We start from the raw sequence: 16,357 nt of genomic DNA on the forward strand, positions 1-16,357 counted from the left end.
GCCCCGCGTCCCCGCGCCCAAGTTCCCCTTTTCAGGGCCTGATAAAATGTCCCTGTTGGCCCAGCGTCCTCAGTGGCGACCGGACGGCTCGCAGGTGGCACCAGGAGGGCTCCCCGACGGCGGGCGGGGGCATCTCTGAGACCGAAGGCGGCAGGGTTCGGTCCCTGACAGCGCCACTCTCCCCTCGGCGCCTGGCGGCAAAACTGACCAGTGTAAGTGACGCTCCTTTGCCAGCTTCATCAGCGTTGCAGCTGGCGGCCTCTTCCCAGCCCCCGCCCGGGTCTCTGCCTCTGTCTCCTTTGCATTTTCTGTCTCCTTCACCTGTTTCCTGGTTCACCCTCTTCCTGTTCGGCGATGGAGGCGCTTTGGCCTTGTTTCGGCTCCAGCCCGCAGCTGTCCTGACATGCCAGAGGCGTAGCAGCTAGCAGTCTGTCACCGTGGTATCTGGGCTCCTTCCATGTCAAATCATCCCTGGTTCCTGGCACTTTTCCCCTTTCAGGCTCAAGCCTCTGGCTTGGGGCAGGTTTTTATTAAATCTGTATTGGATCGGAACCACCCCAGGCTACTGGGCTGCTAGATTTTCTGCAGGTGGGAATTTGTGGTAAGCTCTGGCATATTTCAGTGGGAACGGCCCAGAGATGGGCTGGGACTGCCCAGTTCTGATCCAGTGCTGGACTGGGACCAACCCCAGCAATCTGGGGCTGCTGGGAGGAGTGGACAAGACACCAGGCTGCGAGGCAGGACTCCTAGGATTTTTTTTCTGGCTCTGTCACTTCCCTGCTCTGTGCCTGTTTCCCTGCCCCTCTTTTAGCTATTTAGGTTGCAGGTTCTTCAGGCCAGGGCCAGTCTCTGCCAGGAGTCTGTACAGCGCCTGGCACAATGGGGGCCCGATCCTGGTTGGGGTTTGAGCAGCGCCTGGCACAAGGGGGCCCGGATCCTGGTCGGGGTCTGGGCAGTGCCTGGCACAATGGGGGCCCCGATCCTATTTGAGGTCTGGGCAGTGCCTGGCCCGACAGGGCCCCTGGTCTTGGTCAGGGTCTGAAACGCAAACGATGTTTAATGTAAACCATATGGGGGGTGTGTGTGCTGGGGGTGGCTATTTTCACAAGTGTCTGTCGATAGTTTTGGGGCACCGGCTCCAGGAGCTGCCAGGCGCCCTGGGCAAAGTGCAGCTTCCTATCTGACCTTGCTGCTGAGTCCGACTCACCCTGACTCCGTCCCGCCCCCGCCCCGGGGCTGGAGCGGGTGCCCTGAGATGGCTGGATCTCTGCAGTTTGGGTGGAGACACTCCAGCAAAGATCTACAGTCCCCAGGACAACTGAGCACCTCCGCCCCTTAACCCTCTGTCTCCCAGAGGCTTGGACAATGGGCTTGGGGCAGGGTCTGAAGGAGGGCTGGGCCGCTCAAACCAGCGGTTCCCACCCTCCTTCCCTTGTGTCTGGTCTTAATTGATTATCTGCAGCAGGGCGGTGCCTGCAGAGAGGGGGACACAGAAAGCTTCCCGCAGAGCGGCACTGCTTGAGCTGAGCGCAGGTGCTTTGAACTGGTTTAGTTACACTGGCCTGGCCCCAGCGTGGACGCTCAGATTCTGATGGAAGTTGAATGGGAACAGGTCTGAGTTAAACCGAAATAAACCTGGCTTCAGCTGAAAAGGGGCCCCTACCCTGGGTCCATTAATCCTGCTTCAAACCCGGACCGCCTCAGGTGAGCTGAGAGCGCGTGGAAGCTGCAGCTTTCTCACCCGAGAGAGAGTCCCTGCCCCAGAGAGCCTGCAGCCTGGAGACTGGATGGGAGGGGAAACTGAGGCACACAGCGGGGAAGGGACTTGCGCAAGGTCGCACAGTGAGTCAGTGGCAAAGCTGGGAACAGAACCCAGGAGTCCTGGCTCCCACTTCCCGGCTGTAGACACAAGAGTGGTGTTGAGAACCCAGGAGTCCTGGCTCTCTGATCCATCTTCTAATCACCGAAACACACTCCCATTCTGGAACTTGGAATAGAACCCAGGAGACCTGGCTCCCAGCCCCCCCTGCTCCAACCCACTAGACCCCACTCCCCTCCCAGAGCTGGGATAGAACCCAGGAGTCCTGGCTCATCCCTTGCCCTGACCCCTGCCTCCCTTGCTGAGACTGGGTTCAAGGCTTTGGCCCAGAGCAGAGCGCCTCCTCTTGCTTGTGGTTGCATCTCCCCCCTTTCCCCACAGATGGCGGGTTACCTGTGTCTATCTGCGCTCCTCCTGGCGGCTCTGCCGACCCCCTACGCCAGCCCGCTCTCCTCCGGCTCCTCCCTGCGCTTCATCGCCCTGGGGGACTGGGGCGGGGTGTCCAATCCCCCCTTCCACACGGTGCGCGAGGTGGCCACAGCCAAGGAGATGGGCCGCACGGTGGCAGCGCTGGGCGCCGACTTCATCCTGTCCCTCGGCGACAACTTCTACTACAACGGGGTGCGGGACGTCAACGACAAGAGGTTCCAGGTAGGGAGTCCTTGGGGTCCCCCCACAGCACACAGGGACTGGGATCCCACACTTGTTTTTGCAAGGATCCCTCATCCTGAGCTGAGATGCGGCCGCCTCTGGGGTGGGGCGCAGCGGGGGCTGTTTATACAGGGTTCCCTTGCCCGGTGCTGAGAAGTACCTGCCTCTGGGGTGGGGTATGGGGTTTAGGTCAGGGAGACTCCTATCTCCATTGGAAACTGCAGGATGAGCCTTGGGTAGAGACAGCCCTCTACCTTCCGCACCCAAAAAATCTTGGGGTGTCACTACACTGCCGCAGCCCCTTTACTGGAGGCAGCGCCCCTGTGTGGCCCTGGCAGAATGCACACGTCAACCAACACAGGAAACCAGCTAGCGCGAGCCCCCTGGCTGCAGTGGTGGGCGTGGGTGTGTTGGGGGTTATGGCACGTGAGGGGTAAATCTCTTCATGGTCCCCCCCTCACCGGGGAACGACTGGGTTCCAAATAACAGTCATGAGTGCGCGGGGGCGGGGAAGGCTCGGCAGGTGCCGCCAGATGTGAACACGTTCTCTGCCAACCCCTCTCTCGGGGCAGGACACCTTTGAGGCCGTGTTCAAGGCGCAGTCGCTGCGCAAGGTGCCGTGGTACGTGGTGGCCGGGAACCACGATCACTCGGGGAACGTCTCGGCTCAGATCGCCTACAGCAAGGTCTCCAAGCGCTGGTAAGGGCCCCCCGCACCCGCCCAACCCTCCTGCATCCTGCTATATCGGGGCTCAGAGGGGTGGGGGCTGGATCCCCTTCTAAACCAGAAACTCCCTGCTAGCCCAGCCCTGGGCTCCCCCAACAGCTCTGCCAGTGCCCCTCAGTCCCGACTTGCAGCTCCTGCTAGCCCAGCCCCGGGCTCCCCCCAGCTCTGCTGGTGCCCCTCACTCCCGACCCGCAGCCCCCATGCTGATCCAGGAGACTGCGGGGGGGTGTGTGTGTGTGGAGACCAGCTCTAGTTTAACATTTGACACCCCTCCCCCCTCCGTTCTGCAGGAACTTCCCCAACTACTACTACAGCCTGAAGTTCAAGGTTCCCAAGAGCAACGCCACGGTGGCCCTCCTCATGATCGACACCGTCACCCTGTGCGGGAACTCGGACGACTTCCAGAGCCAGCAGCCCCAGCAGCCCCGGGACGTGGGGCTGGCCCGCAGCCAGCTGGCCTGGCTCCGCAAGCAGATGGCTGCCTCCCAGGACGACTACCTGCTGGTGGCCGGCCACTACCCGGTGTGGTCGGTGGCCGAGCACGGCCCCACCCATTGCCTGGTGAAGCACCTGCAGCCGCTGCTGCTCAAGTACAAGGCCACTGCCTACCTGTGCGGCCATGATCACAACCTGCAGGTAAGCGGGGCGGGAGGGGGGCCACTGGGGCAAGGTTGTCCCCTCTGGTCTATCCCACAGGGCTCTGAGCACCCCTGCTAGGGAGCTGTCCATCAACTCCCTGCTAGCCCATTGCACCCTGCCAGCAACTCAGCCAAGGGTGTAAGTCAACAGCAAAGCTGGGATAGAACCCAGGAGTCCTGACTCCCCCCTGCTCTGACCCCTAGACCCCACTCCCCTCCTAGAGCTGGGATAGAACCCAGGAGTCCTGACTCCCAGACCCCCCTGGCACGAGCAGGCTGGCTGCGGGACGGGAACAGGGGAGTACCCAGGCAGCAGGAGCATGGATCTGCTGTGACCCCCGCCCCCATCTTCCCTGATCAGTACCTGCAGGACAAGGCTGGCGTGGGCTACGTGCTGAGCGGGGCCGGCAACTTCATGGAGAACTCGCGGAAGCACTATCACAAGGTGCCCGAGGGCTACCTGCGCTTCTTCTACGCTGAGCCAGCGTCCCTGGGCGGCTTCGCCTACGTGGAGATCGACGGCAAGGAGATGAGTGTCACCTACATTGAGGCCAGCGGCAAGTCCCTCTACAAGACCTCCCTCCCCCGGAGGCGCCGCCTCTGAGACCCCTCCCTGCCCACTGATCTAGGAGCGCGCAGGAAGTGGGGGTTCAGAGCTCCCTCCTCTTTCGTTTGGCACCGAGGGAAACGCTGCTAGGGGCATTGAAGCCGTCTGATTTTTAAGGCTCCTGCATCTGATCTCTGGGGGAATCCTCCCCTTGCTCTCTGTAGCCCCCAATATGCCCCCTAGGCTTTGCAAACACCTCCTCCCCTGTACCCACTAGCTGGCTGGAGAAGCCCCTCCCTCCCCCATGTATTGCTTGATCCCCTCTTCCCTCCTCACTAGATCACTCCAGCCCCCTTTGACCCCCCTGAGATCTGGGTTTGACTCCTGGCTGTGCCAGAGTCCTGAGTGACCTTGTCTTCCTCTCTTTAGGCACCAGCTCCCCTCCTGTAAAACGGGGCTAACGGTCCTGTCACGCTCCCCCCTTTGCCTGCGGAGGCTGTAAATTCCTTGGGGATCCCCTCTGTACAGCTCCTGTAATACCATTTCCTAACAACCAATGCTCTCAGGAGAGCTATTCCTTCATCCCGCCACCTGGAGGTGCTATGACCTTCCTTCCCCTTCTCTTCTCAGGTACAAACTCAGAGCCAGTGCTATGTGGCTGGGAAGCTGATGTTTTTTTTCCTGTTGCTGACCAGTAAACTGTGTTGTGCCAGACGAGGACTCAGTACTGCCCAAATCTGACCTCATGCTGGTGATTGTGTTTTCTGAGATGATTGTTTTTAACCCTCACATGCGGACCAGTCCTGTGTGCTTCCTCCCAGTCTACAGTTAACAAGGGGCGTGCGTGTGATCCCCATGTGTCTGCCACCGACTTTTAAGTCCCGGAGAAACTTCTTCTTTACCCTCTGCAGCACTGCCCCTGTGATCTGTTGCTCCCTGAAGCGGCTTCGAAGGGACCAGACTCTTCTAAGTGATTTTCTTGGGACTATTTTCAATAAATTATATTTTTAAAAGTCCAATTGTTTTTCTCTCACCAAACCGGAGTCCACACCTTGCAAACGATGACATGTTTTCACATTGGGGAAACTGAGGGGAAGACTGTGCAGGACGGTTGCTCAGCTCTGCCGATGCCCCTCATTCCCGAACTGCAGCCCCTTTGCTCCCCGAGCTCTGGGCTCACACACACGGAGCTCTGCTAGTGCCACACACAAACAGTCCTGACCCATAGCCCCCTGCTCCTGGGATCCCCTGCCAACGCCCCTCAATCCAGCCCTGCGTTTCCTCCATGCACACAGCTCTGGTGGTGCCCCTCAATCCCAACCCACATTCCTCTTCCAGCCCTAAGGTCCCCCGCCAGCTCTGCCAACCCCCCCCCATCTTGGCCCTCAGCCATCCCTTCCTATTCCAGCCCTAGGCTCCCTGCACTTGAAGCTCTGCTGATGTCCCTCAGCCCCGACCCGCAGCCCCCCTGCTCTTGCAGGCTCATCGAGATATTGCCCGTACTCCCAAGACACCAGGCACTCTAGTAGCTAGGCACTGCTATCGGTACCTCTCCTAGCCAGGGTCCAGGAATGATGATCCACGTGACGGTTTTGTGATGGGCAGGCTGCTTTCCTGACCAGACCCCACTTCCTTGGTGCTTGCCAAGAAATCTCATCTGAACCAATCTCTACTGCGTTTTCCCTGGCAAACATCCACCTACAATGAGGGCACCGGCCTAAAGAATCAACCCCTGGCAGAAGGTCAGGGAAAGAACATATGGAAATTCCCCATGGATCAGTCAGTGGCTGGGAACCAAATCTGGGGGAAAAGAATGCTGCCTACTCATCTTTAACACCCCCCTTTAACCCCTCCGCTAGGGCATGCCCCATAGAACCCAGGTCTCCTAAATCCATCCTGTGCTCTGTCCCCAGCACTCAACTATGAACAGAAATGTTTCTATAATTAAAGTAAGGGAGGTTTTCTGGGGCACAGGGAGGGGATTTGAATGATGAGCCCCTGGATTTTTAACTTGAGTGGATGTTTTCGTAAAAGACAGGCAGGAATTAACTCAGGGCTGTTCTCTGGCCTGCGTTTTCCAGGAAAGGAGGCAGCTCTTTTCAGCTTAGTTTAAGACAGGGAATAGGTTCAGGTGAAACCAAAATCAGCCACTTTAAAAACCAAAATCAGCATCCTCCTGGGCGTTTGCTGCAGTTTAACTAGACTGGTTTAAAAAATAATTTTGGTTCAATGTATTATTTGCGTTACTGTCCCATCTAGGAGCTTCAGTTATGGCCCAGGACCCCAGGTTGCTACAGGCTGCACAAATACCGAATTCAAAGCTGCTCCCTGCCCCAAAGAGCTTCCAATCCAAGTATAAAACTGGTGAGGGCAGGTAGATACAGCACAAGGAAGCAACGAGCCAATACTGGTCAGCAGTTGCCTAACCATTGTCACGGTTTTTGCGAGGGGCTGCATAGGAGAAAGCATAGAGGTGCTCGTTTGAAAAACTGGTGCAACCGTCTCCTATAGACAAGGCCTAGTCAACAGAAACACCTACTGTGTTGCAAACCCCGAGTCAAGAGCATTGTGCGAAGGGCATGAGGGTTACGACTTTAGAAGTTGATTAGCCCAATGACTAGTTTCAGGCCTGGTCTATACTTAAAACTTAGGTCAACAAAGCTAGGTGTTCAGGGGTGTGAAAAATCCACCCTGCTGAGAGCTGTAATTATGCTAACCCCTGGTGTAGACAGAGCTAGGTTGGCAGAAGAGCATTTCTATCGACCTAGCTACCGTCACTCAGGGAGACGGAGTTCCTATAGTGATGGAAAACCCCCTTCCGTTGCTACAGCTTGAATCTACACTACAGGGTTACAGCACCATAGCTACTGATGCTGTAGTACCCACAAGTGTAGACATGGCCCTACTGTCCCAAAGCACGTAAGCAGGGCCGCCCAGAGGATTCAGGGGGCCTGGGGCAAAGCAATTTTGGGGGCCCCTTCCATAAAAAAAAGTTGCAGTACCATAAAATACTATATTCTCGTGGGGGCCCCTGTGGGGCCCAGGGCAAATTGCCCCACTTGCCCCCCCCCTCTGGGCGGCCCTGCAAGTAAGACACAGAAACTTACACAGTATCAATGGTGAAACTGCAAATGCTTTCCTGGCCAGTAATCTCAAGTGGGCAGGGCAGGATTGATTTTAAATAGGGGTTTTCTCTTTACCTGTCAAAAAACAAACACACCTGGCCAAATCCAACCAGCACAGACCCTAATTAGTCTCTTCCTTCTGTGCTTAAAGCAGGGGTTCTCAAACAGGGGGTCAGGACCCCTCAGGGGGTCACGAGCTGTCAGCCTCCACCCCAAACCCCGCTTTGCCTCCAGCATTTATAATGGTGTTAAATATATAAAAAGGTGTTTTTCATTTACAAGGGGGGCGGTCACACTCAGCTTGTTATACAAAGGGGTCACCAGTACAAAAGTTTGAGAGCCACTGGCTTAAAGGGTCAGTGCCCCGGCCTTGCCCCTCTGAGTTAGCTTCTCTGCAGGGCAAAGCGTGTCATGACCATCAGCCTCCCCAGGGCAGAGTCTGGGCTGCCTGTATCTGGGCCTCTCCGTCTCTCGTGTCCCGAGGAGCGGTGGGGAAGGGGAGGCTCAGCGCGGGGGCAGCTGATCGCTGAAGGGCCCCAGGCACGTCAAGGGTCGGGGGGGGGGGGGGCGGCGTCCTGGCCAAAGCCTGACCTGGGGGCGTCTATTCTGCCCCCCCCCCACTTCCTGGCTGGGGGGCGGGGCTGGGGGGCAGCTCCCCCGAAAGCGGAATGAGCCCCAGGGGGGCTCGGGGGGGGGGCTCCTTTGCTGGGGGGGGAACCAGAGTCCAGCCGTTTGTGTGACGTCACCCAGACTTGTTCTGGGGGGGGGGGGGAAGGGGACGCCCCGCCCAAGGGCCCAGCTGGGGCTTCTCCGTCCCCAGCAACACCGAGCCTCGGTGCCTGGGGAGGCTCCTCCTGCCTTGGGGTCCCCCCCGCGTAGGGTCCCGAGCTCCCCCCGCCCACCACGGTCGCCATCTTGGAAACAGCCAGAGCGCCGGGTGGGTCACTTCCGGTTCTGGCCCCGCCCCCTCCCCGCTCTCTGACCTCATTTCCTCCTGCCGCTGCTGTCAATCATTCCGCATTCCGCGCGCTCGGCCCGAGGCCAGCCAATGGCTGCCGGCGGCGTGGGCGGGGCGAGCGTGTTTCTCTTCCGGTTCGGCGCAGGAAGTGCCGGTCGCGGTTGGAAACGCGGCCGGGGCGGGAGGTTGGAGGCAGGGGACAGGTGAGGCCTGAGAGAGACCCCCCCCCCGGCTCCTGCCCCTCTCCCTCCCTGTAGCCTGGTCGGGGGGGGCGCTGGGCTCCTGTGACGTGTACCCGGGGGGAGCCCCCATGGGAGGGGGGCGCTGGGCTCCTGTGACGTGTACCCGGGGGGAGCCCCCATCCCCGGGGGGGGGGCGCTGGGCTCCTGTGACGTGTACCCGGGGGGAGCCCCCGTGGGGGGGGGCGCTGGGCTCCTGTGACGTGTACCCGGGGGGAGCCCCCATCCCCGGGGGGGGGGCGCTGGGCTCCTGTGACGTGTACCCGGGGGGAGCCCCCATGGGAGGGGGGCGCTGGGCTCCTGTGACGTGTACCCGGGGGGAGCCCCCATCCCCGGGGGGGGGCGCTGGGCTCCTGTGACGTGTACCCGGGGGGAGCCCCCGTGGGAGGGGGGCGCTGGGCTCCTGTGACGTGTACCCGGGGGGAGCCCCCGTGGGAGGGGGGCGCTGGGCTCCTGTGACGTGTACCCGGGGGGAGCCCCCGTGGGAGGGGGGCGCTGGGCTCCTGTGACGTGTACCCGGGGGGAGCCCCCGTGGGGGGGGGGGGGCGCTGGGCTCCTGTGACGTGTACCCGGGGGGAGCCCCCTTGGGGGGGGGGCGCTGGGCTCCTGTGACGTGTACCCGGGGGGAGCCCCCGTGGGGGGGGGCGCTGGGCTCCTGTGACGTGTACCCGGGGGGAGCCCCCGTGGGAGGGGGGCGCTGGGCTCCTGTGACGTGTACCCGGGGGGAGCCCCCGTGGGAGGGGGGCGCTGGGCTCCTGTGACGTGTACCCGGGGGGAGCCCCCGTGGGGGGGGACGCTGGGCTCCTGTGACGTGTACCCCGGGGGGAGCCCCCATGGGAGGGGGGCTCTGGGCTCCTGTGACGTGTACCCCGGGGGGAGCCCCCATGGGAGGGGGGCGCTGGGCTCCTGTGACGTGTACCCGGGGGGAGCCCCCATGGGAGGGGGGCGCTGGGCTCCTGTGACGTGTACCCGGGGGGAGCCCCCATGGGAGGGGGGCGCTGGGCTCCTGTGACGTGTACCCGGGGGGAGCCCCCATGGGAGGGGGGCGCTGGGCTCCTGTGACGTGTACCCGGGGGGAGCCCCCATCCCCGGGGGGGGGGCGCTGGGCTCCTGTGACGTGTACCCGGGGGGAGCCCCCATCCCCGGGGGGGGGGGGCGCTGGGCTCCTGTGCCCCGTAACTGGGGGGGAGGGGTGTGTTCAGCCCACATTGCTGTGGTGAGGAGCTGGGCTCATGCTCCCCTGCCTCTGGCTGGAAGGGGAGGCCACGGCTCAATCTGTGGGGGGTGTTAGATTTCTTTGCTCTATATGTTTATGTGGGGGGGGTTATGAGCCCCCCAGTTCCTAGGCGATACTGGGTGATGCCCCACCAGCTGTGATAATGGGCGGGGTTTAAATCCAGACCCAGAGAGCATATTTGCCCCCATCTCCTTGTAGCCCCCCATGCTCACTCCTGGGCGCCCTAGAGCTGGGGGTGAGGTGTGGTGGATGAAGGAGAAAGGGCAGCACGCGTGATTCCCCCTGGCCCTTAGAGGATTGACGCTTTCCCTCTCCTCTGTGCCTTGCACGCAAAGATGGGCCGCAGGAAGTCAAAGCGGAAGCCCCCACCCAAGAAGAAGATGACGGGCACCCTGGAGACGCAGTTCACCTGCCCCTTCTGTAACCACGAGAAGTCCTGTGATGTCAAAATGTAAGTGGGTGGGCTGGAGAGGCCTCTCTGGTTCTAATGGTGGGGAGCGCAGCCAGTTGAGCTGCCATGTTAGTGCTCATTAGGGTACACTTATGGGGGCTGCTGCTCTCGGGGTGCAGGGGATGCGCTGATTCCCACCTGGAGCTGGATCAGGAAGTCCCCACAATGTGGGATTCGGTGCATTACTGGGAGAATGCCACTCATTCTCTGAAACCTCTTGTGCTGGCCGCTGCTGGAGACAGGACACTAGGCTGTTGGCTTGGCTCAGTATGACAGAGGGAGGGAACTGGGCTAGATTGGCCCATTGGTTTGATCCAGTATGGTAGCAAGGGACAAAACAGGGTAGATATTAATACCTAGTTCTTATAGGGAGGCTAGAGCACTGGGCCAGGACTCCAGATATGTTGATTCTATTTCTGGCTCTGCCACTGGTTTGCTGGATGACCGTGGGCATGTCACTTTACCTCCCTCTGTCTCAGTTTCCCCATCTGTAAAATGGGAATAATAATACCAACCTCCTTTGTAAAGTGCTTTGAGATCTGTGGATGAAAAGTGCTAGATAAGAGCCAGGGGTGGTGGTGGTTGTTGTTATTATTATTATTATAGCACTTTTCATCAGTAGATTGATGAGCCTGTTTGTCAGATCTGGCATGGTAAGGAAGGGGAACGTTACTGGGTAAGCTGGGCCAATTGGTCTCTTCCGATTGGAGATGGAAGCCACGCTAGAAGGGGTCCATTTGGTTTGATCTGGCACAGGTAGAGGGTGGGATACAGGGCTAGACTGGCCCATTGGATTGATTGGTGTGGTATAACCTATATTTGTGACAAGAGCCATATGAAAGCATTTCAGTAATTAAGCAACTTATTTTTAAACGATGCAAGTGAGCAACAGACTTTAGCAACACAGTAAGAGCATTTGGGTTTTTGCTATATCCCCATCAGCAGGTAATACTGAAGCCTGGCTGTGCATAGCTGGATCATGTCCATAAAAGTAGTAGGAAAGTGCAGCAAGATTTCCCTATTAGGAATTGTTTCCTAATCTTCATCCCCTGTTTTCCTGTATTTGAGTGTATAATGAACCACACTGGAACTCAGGTTTGTACCATCTCAAATGCTTCCCCTCACCCTTCAGAGCAGGCAGATGGTTTGCACATTTTTATGTTTGTTTATCTTTTAGCCTACTGCCTACATGTTTAGTTCTCTTAACGTCTCATAAATCCTGAGACAGAACATGGTCCATTGGTTAAAGCAGAAGATTAGGAGTCAGGACTCCTGGGTTCTTTTTCCAGCTCTTGCAACCAACTTGCTTTGTGATCACGTTGGGCAAGTTGCTTCCCTTCCACTCGCTCGTTTCCCTGTCAGTAAAATGTGAATAACTTTAGTAGCTCTTGGGTTGTGATGCTTCATTTGTTAATGCTGCGTTTTGTTTCAGTGGGTGCTATGGAAGAGAAGTGTATTCTTTTCTTAAGTCAGTTTCTCTAACCACTTGCTCTTGTTTGTTTGCTCTTTGAACTTCCATTCGTCTTGCTCTTTGGAAATATTTGCTGTTGTTGGAATATTGTTTTCTATGTTCCAGGGACCGGGCTCGGAACACTGGCGTAATCTCATGTACTGTGTGTCTGGAGGAATTTCAGACTCCCATAACGTGTATCCTTTGCACTTCTAATGACTGAAGCAGGGTACCTTTACTGTAGTTTTTTTCCCATGGATTTTTTTTTTTAAATGCCAAGGGAAAGCACGAACGCAGTCCCCCACTGCCACAAATTATGCAGTCAAGTTTCCTGCATTTGGGGAAATCGCACACCTGCAGTGCAATGGATGAGCCTCACCATAGGAAAACCACCTTCACGATCATGGTATCTCCCCTACCAGGAGGGAAATGTATTTTCCGTGCAGTTCTACTTCAGCCACAGAGGTCTTGGAGTTCCGGTTTTACTGAGTCCCCAGAACTTTGCCGACGTGAAGTGTCCAAGTATCTGCAAAATTAGAGCCTGCTCTGGTTGTAGTCAGCAGCGGCAAACTCCTGAGATCCCTGCCTGGGGTTCGGTGCAGAGCTTCTTGTGGTATCTTGGCACTTCTTGTTCCAGCCCATGATGGAAACTGGAAGCAAAGAGGCAGCAGCTAAAATAACTAGACAGTCATACAGCCCTGCTCATAGATTCCAAGGCCAGAAGGGACCATTGTGACCATCTAGTCTGACCTGGATAACGCAGGTCATAGGACTTCCCCAAAATAATTTTGTTTGAACTAGGAAAACATCCAATCTTGATCCTGTCAGTGACGCAAGGAAAAAACTTGGGTGGTGCATGTAGCTGTTAGGAACTGAGTCCAGAAGCACATGTTAAAAAATAGAATTAACTTCCCATCTTGCTTTCACGTGTTGGCCTTTATCATCCTGCAGCAGCATGAGACGATTGCTTGGATAGCATGTTCTTAGTCCATGTCCGCACTAGGGTCAGAATCCTGGTTGGTATGACAGGGAGTTAAATGTTAGCAAGGCTGTCTGCTAACTTGACCCTGGAGGTGCCTCGGTTTCCCCATCTCTAAGGTGGGGCTAATGATACTTGCCTCCCTTCAGAAGGTGCTTTGAGATGGACTACTGAAAAGTGCAAGGGCGGGACAGAGTGGCGCTGGTGTTTGTCCCACAGTGCTGTCATAAAGGGCCAGCAGACAGGTCTTGTGGGGAAGAGTCGGAAAGGTGCAAAGAAAATTTCTTAAGCTCCCAGTGCAAGATGAAGTCCATGCTTCAGGGAGGTGGTGGTGGTTTGGTGTCATCTTCCTTGACCTTTGACCCTCTCAGATCTTTCAGAACCGGTGGACGTGTACAGTGATTGGATAGATGCTTGTGAGGCGGCCAATCAGTAGCAGCAACTGGGCGGGAAGCTCATTTGTGCTAATTCTGGATATTACAGTATTTTGTATGTGGAAAAAAATGTGCTAGTTCCATACCACGAGACAATTGGGGGCTTGGGAGAAGGTGGCTGGGTTTTTTATTAGCTTTTCCATTCAAGGATCTTTTTATAGCTGCTGTTCCTTTTTGTGAATGACCCTGAGGCCAATTTAGACCCAGGCACATTTCATCAGTGTAACGCTGTTCAGGGACAATTTGGAAATGCTGCTCTAGTTAAGGGGGGCGGCGGAGGAGAGGAGCATTTTGTTTTGCTCAGCCCAGCAGTTTGAAAGTTCACACGATAAGAAACGACTTGTCACCGTGATTAAATGGCAACAGTTAATAAAAAAAAAAAGTCCGTCACTACTCCTCGTCTGGCCAAGCGGTGTCGTTTTGCAACGCTGGCTGGGTCCCTGTTGGAATAGGCTATATCTTGCCTTCCACTCTGTTTTGAATAACAGTTGAAACGGTGATGCAGAGGCAGTTTTGTCTAGTGGTTAGAGCAGGGCAGCAGGTTGTCTGGAGTCCTGGGTTCTTTTCCTGTGACTTCCACCAGCTTCCGGTGTGATCCTGGGCAAGTCGCTTCCCCTCTTAGCACCTCAGTTTCTCCCTTTAAATCCGAGTGAATAACACTGACCTTTGTAAAGTGCTTTGAGATCTTTGGACACAAAGTGTGATAGAAATGTAAGATCGTCCCTCCTGCAGTCCCAGTTCTGGATGTTGGTTTTTGGCTAGCTCTCTCCAACAGACTCATTGGCACAGAAAAGTCCCCATCCGACACATTTAACTTTGACTTACCTAAACGGGGGCACTGCTGTACTTGATTTACATTCTCCAGTGCTGGGTAAACTGGTTTGACTGAGCCATTTGTCAGAAAACAGGACGATCACGGACACAGATGACTGCTTTTCTCAGACAGGTCCCCCTGCAGCAGTAGGCCCAGATTTGCTCATTTGTCTCTTAAGCAAAATACAGCAAAACTTCAGTACTGGAGGGTGGGAAGTGAGTCAGGCTGCAGTGTTGGAGAACTGGGGGAGATCCTGGGGCGGGGGATGAGGGGAAGGGAGACAGGCGTCTATGGCACGGAAGGCTGAGGATCAGATAATAGCTTTTGTTACTACGCTTTCTTGAGTCTGGTCATGGTGTCAAATGTGTTTTACCTTCTGAACGTCCAAACGCTAGACTGAGCAAACCCTCTGCTGCTTCGGCTTGCAGATCGGTTTGGTGGTCACTGCTCTGATTTATTTTTGGGAGAACTTCCCTCTCTCTTAGATTCAAAACGTTCGCCTGTGTTCTGATGCCGCAGTTACTCAGGGGCTCGCAAGAGGCAATCGCTCAGCCGTTGGCGCCACTGAGTTTTAAGGTGGTGGCAGATCCCTGGCTGAACTGATTTGGGGCCTGGAGTGAATGGGCAGAGGATTGTTTGCAAGGGGGCATGTGAATCGGAGTGAGAGAAGGGATGGGAGGATGGGCTAAATTAGCCACCTTGGCCTCCCTTGGCTTTTACCTGCTGCTTTTAACTTGAGGAAGTTCTTACTGTATGAAGAAGTTTCCTTGGATCTTCCTGGATGGTACCAGCAGCGCCTGGAGCTCCTTCCTGGACACTGATTGATTTACAAGCCCCTGTCATGGGAAGCTGCATGGGCTGGGGATTAGCTGTTTTGAATTCCAGGCTGGGTTTGGACACCTTTCCCTGTCTGTGGGTGCAAAGAACGGTGTAGCAAGCGGCTGTCCTGGGTTCGTTTGGGGTTTGTTTTGGGAGGGGGGCTCTTTAGAAATTGTTTGCAGTGGTAGAATGTCCTGTTAATAAATGCCATTATGGGGGGAAGTGGTCTTCGTGTGTCCTTTATTGTCGTTGGTGTCATATGGATTCTGGGCCGAGTGCCCGGACTCATTTCCCTGAGGCAGGCGGGCGTTTGCGCAAGCCACATGCCTGTAGGAGAGAGACAAGCAGCGGTAGTAGGACATGCTGCGTACTTTTCCCATCTCTGCAAATTCCCTCCCTGCTCTGTGCCTCAGTTTCCCCTTTTGTAAAATGGGGGTTAATCTCTTAAATGTGCTGCGAGTATTTGGGGTTTCTGCCTTGCAAGGCTGAAGAGCCGAACGGAACTGCTAGGATTCCACAGCTGTTGATTTACTGCCCCTTACCCATCCCCTCTAGCTCTTGGACAACTGAACGTTTATGGTATGTCAACAACCAAAACCCAAACAAACCCATGGCAGTGAGTCTCGGAGCCTGGGTCAGCTGCCTGGGGCAGATTGCGCTGTGGGGCTAAAAATAGACCTGGCCCCCTTGCCAGGATTCAGAGCCCGGGCTCCAGCCCGACTCGCAACGTTTACCCTGCTCACGTTAGCCCTGTAGCATGGGCTGCCCGAGTCAGCTGCTGGGGTCGGGGCAGCAAGGCTCTGAGTCACCCGGGCCGCAGGCTGTAGCTGACGCAGTGTCCTAGAGGGGAGGCGTGTTCTGTGATCCTGGAATGGCCAACGCAGGCTTCCTCGCTCAGCGCAATGAGCCAACGCTGTACACGGGGCTGCCTTCCAGCGAAGGACAAAAGGCTGCAGCGTGAGTAGTTGTGGTGGAAGAAAATCAGCTGAGCAGGTGCGATTAGTTCGGGAAGCCTCTGCTGGGTAAACAGCTTGTAAAAGCAGCTGGGCCCTGACCAGTGGTGGTGTGGGGAGAGCTCTCTGGGCCCTTCTCACTTTGCTCCATGTGCTGGAAACAGTTCAGTTGTGTCCTTTAGAAGCTGGGGGGGAATGGGGCTCTCGCAGGGCAGGGGCTGAGAACACTGGCTGCGGGGCCTGGCTGAGCGATTTTTGCTTATCTCTGCCCGTGCCCCTCAGTCCTGACCCATAGCCCCCTGCTAGCCCAGCCCTGTCCCCCCAGCTCTGCCCGTGCCCCTCAGTCCTGACCCACAGCCCCCTGCTAGCCCAGCCCTGTCCCCCCAGTCCTGACCCACAGCCCCCTGCTAGCCCAGCCCTGTCCCCCCAGTCCTGACCCACAGCCCCCTGCTAGCCCAGCCCTGTCCCCCCAGCTCTGCCCGTGCCCCTCAGTCCTGACCCACAGCCCCCTGCTAG

General features: G+C 56.8%; 2 protein-coding genes and 1 pseudogene across 2 annotated transcripts; 2 read left to right on the forward strand and 1 right to left on the reverse strand.

Annotated features, from left to right (window-relative positions):
* The first annotated feature begins 1,591 nt into the window (after positions 1–1,591).
* ACP5 (acid phosphatase 5, tartrate resistant) lies at positions 1,592–4,439 on the forward strand. Its single transcript, XM_065419591.1, has 5 exons — positions 1,592–1,612; positions 2,201–2,470; positions 3,043–3,170; positions 3,488–3,833; positions 4,197–4,439. Exons 1-5 carry the CDS (start codon positions 1,592–1,594, stop codon positions 4,437–4,439), a joined length of 1,008 nt encoding a protein of 335 aa, XP_065275663.1.
* A 4,152-nt stretch (positions 4,440–8,591) lies between these two features.
* On the forward strand, positions 8,592–15,110 carry ELOF1 (elongation factor 1). The gene is made up of 4 exons (XM_065419310.1): positions 8,592–8,668; positions 10,277–10,392; positions 11,969–12,039; positions 13,193–15,110. Exons 2-4 carry the CDS (start codon positions 10,277–10,279, stop codon positions 13,255–13,257), a joined length of 252 nt encoding a protein of 83 aa, XP_065275382.1. The 5' UTR covers positions 8,592–8,668; the 3' UTR covers positions 13,258–15,110.
* LOC135892097 (U1 spliceosomal RNA) lies at positions 12,119–12,272 on the reverse strand (annotated as a pseudogene).
* Positions 15,111–16,357: the final 1,247 nt, after the last annotated feature.

Source organism: Emys orbicularis, chromosome 19, assembly GCF_028017835.1.
Source record: "Emys orbicularis isolate rEmyOrb1 chromosome 19, rEmyOrb1.hap1, whole genome shotgun sequence".
Lineage (NCBI taxonomy): Eukaryota > Metazoa > Chordata > Testudines > Emydidae > Emys > Emys orbicularis.